Here is a 17,822-nt window from a genome sequence, read left to right as displayed (position 1 = left end):
CATGTTCCTACCTATCCTGTTACAGTATAACAATAACCAATGAAGAGAAAAGGAAAGAGCACACGAAAGGTGGCAAGCGGGACACTGTAACAAGGGGCAATTTACAACATTAAGTGTGACAAAATTAATGAAGCAAACCCAATCTCCAAACTCCAATACAAAACAAGGGAAATAGAGCAGCCGTGTTCACGGGTTACGTACACTTGATAAAATAATACGATAAATGTCATCGGAGTAAAGCTGAACTGCCGAAAAAAAAAAGAGAAAAAAAGAAAGAACGGATAAAAGTCCTGCGGGAGTCGAACCTCTCGCCTTCCGGTATGGCATTATGAACAACCAGCGCGCTAACCGATTATGCCACATGGCTGTCCTGAAGATCGAGTGCGAAACTTAAATCTAAATACTATCGTGACAGTGTTGACTTGTGATGGCGCTATTCAACTTCCCACAAGTGGCAGCGTGGATTCGATCAATATACAGTTGCAAAGAAAAATTGGGAATCGTTCCGTACAGATTGCATTCTCATTTTCAGTTTTAAATTGCAAAATTGTCAACCTGATGAAGAGATTTGAAAACATAAAATGCATGATTACTAAAGCTTATTGTCTCAGCTACAACATATTTATGTTTCAGAGGAAATGGAGTAAAATCAGATGAGGCAAAGGTGCTTAAACGTTGTCAAGTCAATGCATGGTTTAAAAAAAAAAATCACCTCCCATTGACATAACACGTAAACTTGTCTGATTTTGAGTCTTTACCTTTAATCACAATTTCTAGTATGATGACGTCATCATATTTCAAAACCATCACATGGACTTGAAAGGTAATTGTTCAAAGTGCAACATATCTGAATTTGGGGTAATATTGAGCTTAAACAACAGAGATACGAGCAAATGAATGTCAGAAACAGTACCTCAAAAAAATCAATTCCACTTTTTTGATTTAAAATGACGATATGATGACGTCATCGCGTTTTCCTGGCAATACTGATACTTGGAATGTTATTTACAATTCATATACTTTTGTAATATGCAATAGAAATATAGGGTCAACGGACGATTTAAAGAGCTATGGCGAAATAAACAAAGACATGTTTTTTCACCATATTTGCAGAAAGACGCGCACGCGGAATTTCAACTTTGACGCCAGTGCATTCCTTTGTTATAGGTCGAAATCGATCGGAAATCAATGGATATTATTACTCAAAGTATCAGGAATCCAAATCAGTCAAAAAAAAATGCATTTTCATGTTGCTTACGGGCTCTGCGCGCGAAATTGCGCGGACGGACGCGCACGCGAGAAAATGTTTGAAACGCTTAAAATTGTCTGAAACTTCGAGATTTCCCATTGGGAAGTCGTTTTGAGCCTTTTAAAATTTTGACGCGCGCTTACGCGCGCCTAATGATGACCTGTGTAACTAGCGTTAAAAAGTAAGATAGAGCGTGACCTGAACTTCATGTCCACCGAAAATGATACAGAAATGACATCTAGTTATGAAGTTATGATCGATCATGTGACAAGGTCCGAAAATCATAAAATGGCGCCTAGATGACGTCATAGATATGTTACTGTCATGAAAACCTTACTGTGGCTAGATTTTGTCATGAGACATGTTTACTGAAAATGTCATGTTATTTCGTAATGTCATTCTTGAGATATTGACGACACAAAATTGTCCAGAAAGAAAGAAGAATAAAAAAAAATAAAGAGAGATTTTGACAATCACAATAGGTGATACGCTGATAGCGTATCACCTAATAAAGAGAGATTTTGACAATCACAATAGGTGATACGCTGATAGCGTATCACCTAAAAATAAAGAGAGATTTTGACAATCACAATAGGTGATACGCTGATAGCGTATCACCTAATAAAGAGAGATTTTGACAATCACAATAGGTGATACGCTGATAGCGTATCACCTAATAAAATGTCATCTTAGCCGAGAGGACAAGGTGTGGGTGCTTGTCATCTCGTGATCTAGCGCCTACATTCTCACCCCACTTGCAATGTCAACTGAAAGAAAATAGATGTAGCAAATCTTTTTAGCTTGGAAGTTTGCCCCCCCCCCCCTCTTCCAGCATACTACGCATCACAAAACCCACAAAATATTGCCAGACATGGATCTTTAGTTGAGGGCAGATTCTGAAAGAGCAGACTCGAAGCTTTAAAATGGTGTATAACTCAATTCAAATGGACTCTCCTAGCCTATCTAGCTTTTGGAAAGAAAGCACACACTCTGGAAAGGTGTTAACTGAAAAAAATGAAAATGAAATTAATGCCAAACCATGGTAGGCGTGTGAAATGGGACAAAAAAAGGATGTAAATCACTGGGGTAAAAACAATGAAGGGATTATTAGATTAAGCTTTATCAACACATTCTGTCCATGATTAATGCCACTTTTAAGTTATGAGAGTTAAAAGTGACGAGTGTGCAAATGATTTCCAAAAAATGAAAGGGGCATCTAAGACATAATGTACCTGATCTCACTAACTTTACAGGAAAAAAAATGTAGTAGAAAAACTGCTGAAAATACACTTTCCCATTCATTCTGTGATCGCAAACTTAGTGGATAGAAGAACAACCGTTTTTAGAAAATAATCATGAAAAATTCAAGATTGACTTGGTTGACCCATTTCACCTATTTTGAGTCCTCACATGAAACCAAGATGTGCGACTTTTTTTTTTTTTTTTTTTGATGCACGGTCACAAATAATACCATCTTTCAGTACCAGGGGATGTTTCATAGAGCTGTTCTTAAAGTTACCAATGACTTAAGACGACTAATGATCAGTTCTGATGTGCTATACTCATCAGAATTTCCATAATTCAGCACAAGAACTGATCGCCAGTTGTTCTTAAGTCGTTCGTAACTTTACAAACGGTCAATTCCATGGAAAGGTTGCATTTTATGAAAATCAAACTATTGAGTACCCGGGTATAGATGATTAATGAAGCTTAATTAGATGATCTGAGTGTGTTTACTCAAAGCAGCCTTTCACAACGGACATTTTGATACCTCATTTGTGAACATCGGTGAACGTGGAGTGGAGTTATGTCCGAAAAACCTTGATTTTTCATGAAAATTGCCAATTTTTGCAGAATTTATGTATCATTTCTGATACACTATTATGACCATAATACAGCTTGTGTAATTCTCAGATGGCTTATTTTCTGAATGTTCTTTGGTCATAGATTGGTTTTATGATGTTCTAGAACTTGTTCCGGCATCAGTAAATATTATTCTCTCAATCTCAAAATGTGGTAGTTGATAGCATCCCATAAGTCACGTTTTTGTGTCCCATCAGTCACACTGGTTTTCCCTATCCTGCTACTGTACCAATGAGTAGATATTCATACCACTTGGCTCATGGTAAGCACCAACCCTTTGCTACATTCAGGAAAGAAAATATCTTTCCAGAGACTCTGTGTCTAAGAATATTTCAGAACTTACTTTCCCATGTGAAAAACGGTGGTCCTCAAATGTCCCATAAGTCACGACAGCAATTTTTCGTTGCTGTACGTAATGCAATGATACTTTTCAAACTAAGTACGGTGTTTTCATAAACTGTGATATGATGGATCTAACCTTGAACTGAGAAAAATGCATTTGATGCAACTATTTTCTCAAAATACTGGTTTGAAATTGCCGAAAATTGTCCCTTTGTCCCATAAGTCACAATGGAATTGACCAAACACATTTATGAAACACCCCCTTAGGTTTTATAATCTACTTCTCATCCACATCCTGTTTGTTTTCTTCTTCCTCTCCCACCCACTCCCAGATGTTGTTTACCACTGCGACGTAGGCGCACGTGGGTATTTGATTGCAAAAACTAATGATGTGCTAACATATGCATCCATTTGTAACTCATGAATGAATTAAGATAATATGCTACCTTGAATTTATAAAATAAAATGTCTGTAATGCCTTTAGAGTTTCATATTTGTGACTGCCCAGCTCAAAATCCAGAAGAAGTGACCCCTAATTCATTTTGACTTTTCTACATAATTTGAAAAAAAAAAATCTCCAAGCTTTAAAATGATATACAACCTGCTAGAGTGAACCATCCTAAATACCTGTTAACTCTTTATGTGCCACGTTCTCATACCCGACTCAGTCAACGCCATGCCAACTTTGCATATTCCGCTCAAACGCACAAATCCGCCCAAACTGATCATAAAATTGCCAAATGCCTCAGTACAATGAAAGCGTTTCTCGCGATTTCCTTCCTCTTGTCTATAGCTTGCATCGTATGTGGTGATTCCCATTTCCATTCCCGTCAAAGTTTTTAAGAAAGTACACTTGTACAGTACCTTTTTTGTTCTCTGAGTCTACACTGGCAATAAATATGTGTCAGTTTATTGTCCCCGCCGAACGAGTTCGAGCAGGGGACTATGAAACGGGCTCCGTACGTGTGTGTGTCCGTGTGTGTGTCCGTGTGTGTGTGTGTGTGTGTCCGTGTGTATGTGTGTGCGTCCGTGTGTGATCAAAATGTTCAATATCCTACTTCTCTGTCATTTATGAGCCAATTTTGATTCTGTTTGCTTTATATGATAGCACTACATGGGAGCTTTGAAATTTTTACACAGAATTTCAGTTGTGACCTTTGACCTTGACCTTTGACCTATATTGTACATTTTGCTACAAAATGCTACTCCTTCGTCATTTCTAACCCGATTTCGATTCCGTTTGCTTTATGTGATGGCACTACGTGTAGATGAGGGCTTCAAAACTTCTACACAGAATTTTGACCTTTGACTTCTTTAACCGTTGACCTTGTTTTTTACCTATTATTGTACATTTTGCTACAAAATGCTACTTCCGGCTGGGACATATATTACGCACCGCGTAATTTCTACTTTTCCTTGTTCTATTTAATATCAAATATGTTTCTCTTCATAAGAGTTATGGTCTATTTTCTTCTTTGCTATGTTTCTTCATCATCATATATTGTGTATTATTTCTCACTGACACATTTTTCTACATCAAAGCCTGCTCGGTGCCGTGCCATGATCCTCACACACGGCCCATTTCACACTCAACTCTTCATCTGCCACGTCTGCTCCATGAATCGCAATGGGTTTAGCGCCAACCAAGCCTGGCCCAACGCAGATTCCTGCCCCATCTGTGGACAATATGTGTCTCCTTTTTTCAGAACAGTGGAAAATCTTGGTAATTGCAAACCTTCTTTCCTGGTTCTTGGCTGAAGAAAATGTCTTTATCAAAATGCTGCAAAATCACAATCTGCAAATTGAAGCCTAAATCCTCATTAACATGAAAAATAGTAGTGCATGTATATTATGTAAAACAGTTTCATGCATATGAAGTTTCAGTCGTATTGGCATGCATCCTTTGTCAGGTAACAGTAACAGATGGAAATAGCAAATGTGAATAAAATGATATTCTCCTTTTTATGTGAGTAGAATTAGAGAATTCTGTCACAGTAGCAGATGAAGTAGAAGTTGGAGAAAAATATACATGTATTTCATCTTTATTCAAGCACATGATTCTCAAGTGACTACTGCTTATTTGTCAACTCTACCGTAGGTGCGTTCAAGCGCTCTCCTATAAACGCGAACTGTACCGCACTGTACTTGGGTCAGAGGAGCGCTTGAACGCTCCTAAAGTGTACCGCACCGTACTGTACCATGCCAAAAGTGGACCACTTCCCCATGTGCTCCAAAAGAGTACCGAAAGTATACCAAAAGTTCGCATCTGAGAATGCGCGTATCACGTGCGTACGTCATAATGCAAAGATATCATTCTCTTTGTTCGTAACATCTGAAAGTAGTTCAATTCTCGCTATCGCCAATGACGTAAATATAACCCGGATGTTGATTTAAGCGTCATTTACGGTGCATTATGGGATAGTCCGGTAGCAAAGTCACTTCCGTTCGTACGCGCGTGATAAGTGACTAATGCTATTTACACACACAACCGACCGTATTCTACGTGTACTTCCTGTTTTCTCGACTTGAATTACAGCTTTAATATGATTTGAAATTTCTCCATTCTTAAGAAATTGCTGTTAATACGACTATTGGTTGTTGCTGCGAAGCTGCCATGTGTTGTTCGCACGACAATAAATGAAAAAAAAAAAATCTGTAGAAATAGGACCCTTACTGGCATGCGAGACGTGACGTGGCCGCGTGGGTGAAGTTTGCGGGTGACTCCACAGCGCAGTACGTGCACGCGCGACTTACTAGTAGTGGTAGTATATATATAGGCTTAGGCCTAGTGCCTACGTACATTGTACGTACAGTGTACTTACTTGGAAGAAGTTGCTTCGGAGACAGGATAAGTTCGAGATCACTGTTCGTTCCCGATTGTTTTCGCGACATTTCGACAGAGAACAAATAAAAACTAGAGATTGTAATTTGTCATTACTGACAAATTAAGGTGATCCGATTTTTTTTTTAATCAATGATTCGAGGTCTGATCGCAATAGGTATGACCATACAGGTTTCATCTGTGTTTAGAGACATTGGCCGTGTGATGTTTGGATTCTCATTTAGAAAAGGGAGTCATATCTGTCATCTTTGGTACCAAATTCTGTATACACTAGATAACGAAGATACAGCAACAAATACATAATTTAGGCATGACCATACAGGTTTCATCTGTGTTTAGGGACATTAGCCGTGTGATGTTTGGAATCTCATTTAAAAAAGCGATTCAGACCTGCCATCTTTGGTACCAAATTCCGTATACACTGTAACGAAAATACAGAATGAAGTATATTTGACCATTGACCCCACTTGCACAGCCAGGATGGCATCTAAGCAAAAAGTGGTTATTTCGTAAAATGATTCTTGTAACATGGTCTTTGCGTGTGCAAAATATGGAAGAGATAGGACATGTATTCACTAAGATACAGGATGAAACATTTGTGACCTTTGACCCTAATTTACATACCCAAGATGGTGTCTGATCAAGAAGTTGTTATTTTATGAAATAATGTACGTGACATGAACTAAACATGTGCAAACTTTGAGGGTGATAGACGCTGTTTTTCTTGAGTTATTGCAAAGAAAGTTGCAGAAAGAAAAGAAACACCTCAATACATTGAAGATAAGCTTTAAATTCAACCACGTTTTTAACGTGATCCCGACATCGTATGAAAAAACGAAGGGTAAAATACGATAGCCCAAAGTCTCAGCTACAACATATTAAGATCTGGGAGAAATTCACCGAAGCATAAGTGAGCTATTATATGCTCGAAAAAGATAGTCATGTCAAATTTCATTTGCAGAAAAACTGCACTCCCATAGAGATTAGACGTCATAATGAAGATACAGAAAGAAGAACATATGACCTTTGACCCCACTTTGCACAGACATTATGGCATCTGAGCAAAAAGTGGTTATTTTGTGAAATGATTCTTGTAACATGGTCTTTGACATGAACAAAACATGTGCAAAATATGGGATTAATAGCCATTGTTGTTGTTCATCTATTGCACAGAAAGTAGTAGAAAGAAAGAAAAATAAAGAAAAAATTGTTATTTTTATAGAAATTTGAAGGAGAAGCATGAAAAAATCAGAAAAAGATAAAGTTAGGAAAGGCGATTAAGACTAACTAAAGAAAAAAAAGAAAAAAAAAGTGTTTTAAAAAATTTAAAAAAATATTGGCAGGGGTGAGCCTCGAACCAGGGACCTTAGGATTACGAGTCGGATGCGCTATGCAATAACCTATTTCATGCTCCATAGGCCCTGTGTATTAACCCGTTGAGGACGGCTTGATTTTGCTACAACACGCATTTCCCATAGACCCTTGCCCGAGTATACTCGGGACTCGTCCTCAACGGGTTAAGCAAAATGTCGCTGCATCGAAGCCACGTGCAATTTTTAAACCAAGTTTTTCGACGTGATGCCGACGTCGTATGAAAAAATGGAGGGCACACTTACGATAGCCCAAAGTCTCAGCTACAACATAGTAAAATCTGGGAGAAATTCACCGAAGCATAAGTGAGCTAGTGCTCGAAAAAGATAGTCATGTCAATTTTCACTGCCAGAAAAACTGCACTCCCATAGAGATAACATGTAAACTGGTCAAATTTTACAAGGATACTTTCAAGCCATTTATACGAGGTGATGACGTTATCCAATCAAAATATTGTTTTACATTAATGAAAGAACATTTTATAAGCTACAACATACTGAAATCTGGGTGAAAATTGGCGAAATTTAAGTGAGATACGCTCGAGTGAACTTGAAATTTGATGACGTCATTTTGAAAATTTACTTGTTTGCTTTATTAAGAAATTTGATATCTTTTAATCATTTTTTCAATATCGCCAACCCATGAAATGACATGTACAACTCATCAGTTTTCAGAATATGTCAAGAAAATGGGGGGTCACCGTCCATCCTGACGAGTAAAATCCGATTTAAAATTGGCGGTTTTTTGGCATAGTTGCACTGTGTATCCCCATTGACGCACGCGCGGAATTTTGAATTTGACGGGCCCGTATGACGTCATATTGAGTCGGATCGACTTGAAACTTGGTAGAAATATTCCTTGACATTTTGGACATCCGATTCGTGTGAAAAAACTGAAAATTTCTATTGCATATGAGCTGTGCGTGCGTATATGTGCGCGCGCGTACGCGTCCGTCCGATTTTTTCAATTTTTCAAAAAATGCTCCAAATGGTCTGAAACGTGTGCAAAAAAAATTGAGCTCGATTGGAGCATACAAATATTTCAACGCGCGCGTACGCGCACGTATCAAGAGAAAATGTAAATTTTGAGAATATGAGTAGAATGCGCATAACTTGAAGTATATGTGACGTAAATTTCATTGAAAAACTCTATTCCATTAATGAGATATGATTGAGAATGTGTTTTCATATAATGACGTCATAGTGACGTCACGGTCGACTGATCACTTTGATTTTAGTTTGATTGCCGTCTTTGGGACACGATACATACATGGTATAAGTTTGAACTTGATAGGCATAGCACTTTCTGAGCTAACCTCTGCACAACTTTTAGGGAGAAATAAAGAAAGAAGAAGAAGAAGAAGAAGAAGAAGAAGAAAGAATCCGTACAGATACAGAAGGTGATCCGAGAGGATACTCGGATCACCTAAAAAAATGGGCATTCAATGACGATATCCAGGTGGGTGAATATTTTCCAGCATATTTTCAGAGTATGCAGAGATGACTGATCCGTGATGTGCACATCGATCGCATGATCAAGCAGTACGCTGTACCGGTATGTGTTAGCTTATGCGCTGCGTGCAGTGGGTTGGTATACAAATGATGCACAGGATAGAGTGCGTTAGTGTAGGCGTACAGTGCACTCGAGGGTATTTACAATTGTGAAACATGCACTCGGCTTCGCCTCGTGCATGTTTCACTACATTGTAAATACCCGAGAGTGAGCTATGCCTCCACTAACGCCACGAAATAATCCTGTGCATCATTTGTTTTTCGCCTCGTGCATGTTTCACTACATTGTAAATACCCGAGAGTGAGCTATGCCTCCACTAACGCCACGAAATAATCCTGTGCATCATTTGTTTTATAAAATGGGTCAAAAATTCGAAAACTAACAGCATTTGTCAGCGTTTTTCACGTACCTTTGTGGGTCAAGACGTCCGAGGATGTTCGTCCCAAACATTTACGCACGTCGCACTCGGAAATCCCGCACATGTAAGTACTGTACGTATAAGCGTATACGTACGCCACATGATTGTTGTGCACAAGAAAGGCCGGCTGGCAGCCCGAACGAGAAGTTGTTTACAGGTTTGACAGCGCGTATGGTAGCGCGCGACGCACTTGTAACAACTGATTAAGTGCGCACTGCTAGTGTAAACATTGTGACGTCAGTGACTTTACGCTTTTTTTGCAAGGCCGTGCATGATAGTAAAAATTAATGCACGCACACGTGACTCATTTCAGCGCTTCCAATTGGCTACATTCTTGAACCCATTTTATAATGCATGCTAATGCAAGGCCGGCCGCCGGCGGGGACTACAGTGTACGAGTATAACAGGCCTGGCCACGCGCTGGTTCAGGCGGTACAGCCGCCTACTGTATTAGTATCCGTGGTCGGCGCGGCGCTATAGGTAAGGTACACGTACGCGCACGCTAGCGTTGTGCAAATTATGCCCCGCGCCGGAAGTGCCCTTGCTACCAAGTGCACTAAATCTTGACGAAAAAGCCACATCCGGGTACTTTTTACGTCATTGGCGATAGCGAGAATTGCTCCAGGTGAATGACCCTTTTGCTGCAAAATGCTTGACCTCTTCTAAAAATAACTCGTAAGGTACGCTTTCTTATCAGAGTGCTCGAACGCTCCAAAGCTAGCACAGTACGGTGTTTTATAATACGTTTTAGTTCAGTTTGCGTTGGTTCACTTAGGAGGGCTCGAACGCACCCTTTATTCGCAGTCAGACTTGCAAAAGATCGAGAAGATTAAGTTCGCCATCTTTAAGATCTCAAAGTTTAGCCAGTGTGACCGCAAACTTCCTGCAAAACTACTCGCAAAACTTCTCGCGAAGCTTCCCACTCCAACTAGGGGTATCTATCACCCCCGCCAAACTTCTTGATTTGTTTCGGGCGATGTCTCCCAAGTGGAAGGCCATTGTCGTGTACACATGTGCATTGTTACGTCACTATCACTAGCCATGGGACGGCACATTCTTTCTTCTTTCTTGTGCGCGTGTACCAATAACCCAAACTTCTTGATCCAAGTTTGACTGCCAGTATGACCGCACGACAAAAGATCTCGAAGACTTCATGATCTTAAACTTCTCGATCTTTTGCCAGTCTGACCGCGCCTTTTGAGAAGGGTAATCATTTTAGACAACCTTCATGGAAGACCCAGTGGCATTAGGATACCACAGGGCAGAAAGGCTACCCAGACTTGGGTATCGTCAGCTGAGAAACAGAGGGTGCTAGGTAATATCGCATTCTGAGATTTGAGTGTAGATAAAAACAAAACAATCAATATTCGTGAATTAAAGGGCTACTCAATCAAAAGTTGGAAGATTTATCAGTATTGTTCCAAATATCAGGTAAAATAGTGCCCATGTGGTTCTGATTTTGTACATTTTACTGAATATGAAATTAATTGTGTCCCCCGAACAGAGTTCGGAGGATACTATAGATTTGGCCTCGTTGCGCTGCGTCCGCCGCAGAGATTTTCTTGTGAGCGCTCTACTGGCTGCAGTTCTTCTTCGGTCATCTTCAAATTTGGCATGAATAGTCCAGCGGATATAGATAAAATCATGCACTTAATGGTAAAAGCACCATACTTGGTACACATGTACATGATGCCAATACAAGTCATTTCTGATATGGAAGCCACTCTGATTCTCCCTTTGGCGGCCGTGGCGGCCATTTTTCGAAATGGCCGCCATGTGATATAGCAATGCTGTGTATTTTGGAAACTATAAGTCAGATTGTCATGATTCTTGTACCAAAGTATAGGTTTTGAGGGTCAAGGATTCCAATAAAATAATTTTTGAGAGGATAAAACCATGGCAACCTACTTATTGGCGGCCATTTTGAAAAAAAAAATTATGGCCACAATGCTAGATATAACATATCCTTAAAACTTATGGACAAAGGGTCATGACTCTGGTACCAACTTATATGTTTTGGGGGTCAAGGATTCTGATAAATTCAACTGTTAGTGAATATGAATCGTGTCATCCTACGTTTTGGCGGCCATTTTGATAAATATGGCTGCCATACAACAGATAATGAATATTGTATATTTTCAAACTCAAAAGATATATAATCACGATTCAAGTGTAAAAGTATAGTTTTTGGGTGACGGTTTTCAATATAATGATGTTTTAGCAAAGTGAATGGGTTCATCACATCCTTTGTTTTGGCGGCCATTTAATAAATAGCGTATACGAGTCTTATGAAAGCGGGATGCCCACTGTGGATTGATTCTGGTGTAAACGTCTGTTTTAGGGGTCAACAGTTACTTGTTCACTCATTTTTAGTATTCTAATGTGGAACATCTGGGCATAGTTAACTTTGTAAGCATTTTGGAAAATATGCTCAACTTCCTTTATAGGATTTTTGTGTGTACAGTGTATGTCAAAAACATGATCTTCACAATTTCATGTCTGAATTACATATCAATGAAGATTATACATTTTCTAGAAATATAGACTCTCGCTTTCTCTGGTCCCTGGACTATGGAATGAAAATCATAGTTTCCAACCAATATAGTACATCTTTTTTCTTTTGAAACATGACACTAAGTGTGAGAAAACTTCTAAAACTTCTTGGGTCACTACATCAAATGTAAACACACTATATGTATGTCTATAAAATCCATGATTGACAAGGCTGTTCTGATACTTATAACTACACTGAATCTTATACATCAAACGATAAAGTAAATAGTGGCAGTGGGCAGGTCCTTCTGGTCCTGTACGGGTAGAGAGACGTCCCCGCCCTCCACGAGTCTCCCGCTGCCTTGCGGGTAGTTCTTTGGTTAATCAAAGGCTAGGGAGTAAACCTTATCTAAATCCGGAGCGGAACCTCTAAGGCGGGTAGGTGTTGTAGTTCATCTTCTGTCCGGCAAATATAATAGGTATTATACAATACATCTTTGTAGGTTTACATCTAATTGTCATTTGCAGCTCCACATGAGTCTACTAGCAAAATATAAACTACAAGAAAAATTATGCTAATTTATGAATTTAAGGAAAACCTTAAAGAAATACAAATTTTTAGGTTCATAATTATTGGACGATAAAACTGCAGAATAAAATATTCAGTAAATCAATCTTGCTTACCGGCACCAGTAGAAATACTGAAGACGTTCTCTAAAAGCGCACCTGCATCTATATATGCATTCACGTTCATCACCGCTCATCCATGGATGATCAGGAACAATAATTGTTTTGGATTGTCAGAGCTTATTCGATTCCTTCATATGATTCCTTATAATTTTGTGTAACAGTTTTGACAAGGTCATACTGTGAAATAATGGGCAAGAACTGAAAACAAACTTTAGAAATCAGTAGGTCTTATAAGACTGCAATAATCATGTCTTTGTGGCTGGAAACTAGGACAGTACACTAATTGTACTCTCCTGTCTATGCATCCAAAATTGGGGGGAAAGTCTTCTATTCCATTCTCACCATTTTATTCTACCTTTGATATTCAACATAATTATCTTTAGTATTCCAGGTATGCAACAATTGTACTTATGTGATGTTCAATATCTACTTGAATAGTGAATGTGATAGAGGTATGGTCAATCAACAACAATCAATGAACAATAAAGAACTAAACGCCGCAACAACACAGGAGGTTCATTTACCAATAATAGGTGAACGATTCTTGTCAATGGGACAATGCGTATGGCAAGTGAGGGTTTATATATAATATATACAGGGTGGCCCCTCAGAAAATGGAAACGAATATTTTTCCAAAACCAAAACGAAATTGTCCAATTTGGTTGAGTACTTTTCTTTCTAGACATGTTTTTGTTAATCATTAATTTCTTACTTTATTTTATCAAAGCTCAGCAACGGAGACTACCCAACTATTGAAGGTCAATTTTCGACAATAAGTCTATTCAAGCATTCCACATTGTGATGTGCGGTCTCAATTCTTTGTAAGTCTCCCAAGGCAGTGGCTTTTGTTCGACGCTGAAATTTGTTGAATTGAGCTAAGAAATTTATGCTCGACCCGTCTTTACAAAAACATCTGTAGAATGAAAACTATTCAACCAAATCGGATGATTTTGGTGTCATTCTTCTTCTAGGTAAATTCTCTACAACTCTATGTCATTCATTGTGGCATAAAAGTCATGCAAATGTGCAGATATTTGCGAAAACTCGCGTTTCCGTTCCCGAGTCTAGACCACACTGTATATAATGTGTGTGTGTGTGTGTGTGTGTGTGCATACTCTATGTAGTGCGGCAGTCATATTTATCAAAATGGACATGAAAACGAAATGTGTTAGTTTTATTCATCAACAAATGCTTGTTTAAAATCATTGACCCCAATTAGTTTCAAAGACGTACAGTATAGTATATATTGCGGTGGCCATGTTTTAAAATGGCAGCCAAAACATAGGATGTGATGGTTGTATACACGAAAAGATGTATCCATTTCAATAATTGAACCTCAAAAACATATTTTTGTACCAGAATCATATGCATCCATTGGTTTTAAAGATGTATGAATAGAATGTAGAGCAGCAGCCATGTTTAACTGGAGGGAGGCCATATTTATTAAATGGCCGCCAAAACAAAGGATGTGATGAACCTATTCACTTTGCTAAAACATCATTATATTGAAAACCTTTACCCAAAAACTATACTTTTACACTTGAATCGTGATTATATATCTTTCGAGTTCGAAGATATTCAATATTCATTATCTGTTGTATGGCAGCCATATTTATTAAAATGGCCGCCAAAACGTAGGATGAAACGATTCATATTCACTTACAGATGAATTTATCGGAATCCTTGACCCCAAAAACATATAAGTTGGTACCAGAGTCATGTCCCTTTGTCCATACGTTTTAAGGATATGTTATATCTAGCATGGTGGCCATATTTTTTTCAAAATGGCTGCCAATAAGTAGGTTGCCATGGTTTTATCCTCTCAAAAATTATTTTATTGGAATCCTTGACCCTCAAACCCTATACTGTGGTACAAGAATCACGACAATCGGACTTATAGTTTCCAAAATACACAGCATTGCTATATCACATGGCGGCCATTTTGAAAAAAATGGCCGCCACGGCCGCCACAGGCAGAATCAGAGTGGCTTCCATATCAGAAATGACTTGTATTGCCACCATGTACATGTGAACCAAATATGGTGCTTTTACCATAATGTGCATGATTCACCCTATATGTGCTCTATATCCGCTAGACTAGAAGGTGTATTATGGGAATTAGACGAAGACGTCTATTGTTTTTGGTGATGGCATCCTCACTTGTTCCTTCTTTATACATGAAAAGGTATATTTAACAGGGTCTGCTTGTGTGCGCGAAGCTGGCCTTGTTTCTCGACCAATTTTTTTTTTTTTCAAATTTGGTATGTAAATATATCATAGTAAAATCTATACACCTATCATATTGATAATTCCGCCCTCACTGTTCCACCTTTTACAGGGTCAAAGGTCACCCTGATCATGTCAAAATATGCAGAAGTTCTTATTTAGGCAATAACTTGATTGTTACTCAATGGATTTTATTCAGACTTGCTAAGGAGATGTATGGGTGGTCATTCTACATGAAGGACACAACAGTTTGTGGTGACGGCGCCCTCAGTGTTCCGACTTGGATGCCAATGGACATTTCTTTTGTGTGCTCTATCAGCCACATTTCTTATCAGATTTTCTTCAAATTTGGCAAAAAGGTGCATTATAATGAAATGAAGATGCCTATATTGTATTTGGTGGTGGCGCCCTCGCTTGTTCCGTCTTTATACATGAAAAGGTAAATTTAAAAGGGTCTGCTTGTGTGTGCGACGCTGGCCTTGTGTCTCGAACCATTTTTTTTTTTCAAATTTGGTATGTAAATGCATCATAGTCAAATCTATACACCCACACTATTGATTATGCTGCCCTCACTGTTCCACCTTTTACAGGGTCAAAGGTCACCCTGATTATGTCAAAATTTGCAAAAATGCATGCTTATTTAGGCAATAACTTGATTGTTACTGGATTTTACTCAGACTTGCTAAAGAGGTGAATGGGTGGTCATTCCTACATGAAGGATACAACAGTTTGTGGTGACGGCGGCGCCCTCAGTGTTCCGACTTGGAGGCCATGCCACATTTCTTGTATATGCTCTGTAAGCGACATTTTATTCAAACTTGCTATGGAGGTTTATGAGGAGTTATTCTAGGTAACAAAGGTTTTCATTGCCAGTGCTCACATTGTTCAAACTTTTATAGGATGATGTCATATTCCTTTTATGTGCTATATATATATTAGCCTCATTTATCATCGGATTTTATTTCATCCTGCGACAGTTGCCATATTATACAACATTCTGGCCTAAAAAGTATATTCAGATAGGGTATGGGAGACGGGTTCGTGGGATACATGTGCTCGATTGCGAGTGCTCTAGTTAAAGGCACATGGACCTGGTGGTTTAGTCGAATGCGTATGCGGGCGCAACTTTCCTACAGAGACCTATGCTATCGACTCCTCTTTAGCTCTTATGCTTTCACCCATTTCCATGAGTCTGAAGAAGTCCAATCCACTGTAGCCAGTGGTCCAATCACAGTTCAGCTCATGATTTGACTGGAGGGCATGACAGCTTTAGCAAACTTCTTTTGTAACGTCATACTAAGAAGGACCTAAAGCACGCACCCTGGCATTACAACTAGCCTGTGTGATGCGCAGAGAAGACAACGAAGGCAATGTTATCTAGCTACACTTACGCGCTTTACCCTTGATGACAGCTCAACTTCGGCAAACTTTGTAGCAATGCTGACGGTGATCGGCAGTATCGTCCAACAGCGCCCCCGCACCCACCAGGTCTGTGCGCCTTTAAGATTGACACCATGATGTGCAGGAGATCAAGGTCTACAACACACACACACACACACACACACACACACACACACACACACACACACACACACACATACAAACTGCAATACAGCCCTCCTGGTTCTGGCAGCCAACAATACATTCGAGACTGCATAATATACCCCACAAATCGTACACAGCTTTACCACTGATCTCCCGGTAAAGTTTACACTCAGCTGCAGAGTCTTGACTGGAGTCAACCGTTACCATTGAGCATATGCTTCAGTATGTATTCGCTAACAGGTGCTTTTTGTGGTTTTAGAATGTGCCCCAGTTAGCAATGAATTAAAGGGACTGTACAGTACTGGTTGAGGTGGGGAATCATGTTTTAAACATTCCTAAGTGAGATAATGAGAACCCTTTTTATGAAATATGAAAAAGCATGTAATATTTTAAGAAGGATTCAACGTTTATTTGATGAAAATTGGTTTTCAAATGGCTGAGGTATCCATAAAAAAATAACAAAAGGCGACAGCTAGGCCACGCCTTTTATTAGGATCTCTTTGTTTCACCTTGTTTTGGGATATCTCGGCCATTTCAAAAACCGATTTTCATCATATAAACTCTTAACACCCCTTAGAATTGCATGCTCTTGCCATCTCATCTCGCAAAACGTTAAAAGCTGAATCCTCACCTCAACCAGAACGGTACACACCCTTTAATCCAGCCACCCATGAATTCACACGCCGCCGGGTCTTAAATGTTATAGTGAATGTCAAAGACAATAATATTCATAATTCAAGGCATTATGGTTTCTGTAAATCACTTCATTACCAATCTCACCCCCCTTTTTTTCCCTTTTGCAGCATATCGATGCCAGCAACATCCGTTGAAAGGACCTCGGATGCCTCACGTGAAAACATGTATGCTGTGTAATACTATGATCATGATGACCTGGCAAGAGCATCCAGTGTACTTGTGTGGATTTTGCCACACTGGAGGTGTTCCTTTCTGCTGCTACCTCAACACAGACTCTTAAACTCTTTCTGTGCCAGGGACTTTGAACAGTGTGTACACTGTCATGGGGGGGGGGGGGGGTCTCAGCGCACACCTACAAGTAGCTTTAACCCTTCAACACCCAGCGATTTCTTCCGGTAGCAACATCAGCTCAGTGAAGGATGAAGTAACCGGTAATAGCATACTCAGGGTGGAATCATAGAGCAAATTGCACAGGTTGATATGGGGCTGATGTTAGCATGACAAAGTAGCCCGTACAATGTATATATTTTCACACATGTTCAACCTACACTCATGCATCCTTTTTTTCACTGGTA

The 17,822-nt window shown here is 39.3% G+C and overlaps 1 protein-coding gene across 1 annotated transcript in view; it reads left to right on the top strand.

The window, feature by feature from the left end:
* Positions 1-17,527, top strand: part of LOC140242466 (telomerase protein component 1-like) — a 69,063-nt gene extending 51,536 nt beyond the window's left edge. Inside the window, exons 14-15 of the mRNA XM_072322198.1 lie at positions 4,997-5,177; positions 17,355-17,527. Coding sequence (XP_072178299.1) covers positions 4,997-5,177; positions 17,355-17,527 — 354 coding nt within the window. The remainder of the gene's footprint in view (positions 1-4,996; positions 5,178-17,354) is intronic.
* The last annotated feature ends 295 nt before the right edge of the window (positions 17,528-17,822 follow it).

Source organism: Diadema setosum, chromosome 19 (genome assembly GCF_964275005.1).
Source record: "Diadema setosum chromosome 19, eeDiaSeto1, whole genome shotgun sequence".
Lineage (NCBI taxonomy): Eukaryota > Metazoa > Echinodermata > Echinoidea > Diadematoida > Diadematidae > Diadema > Diadema setosum.
The sequence above is the reverse complement of the archived record's forward strand: the minus strand, read 5'-3'. Positions and strand labels throughout refer to the sequence as shown.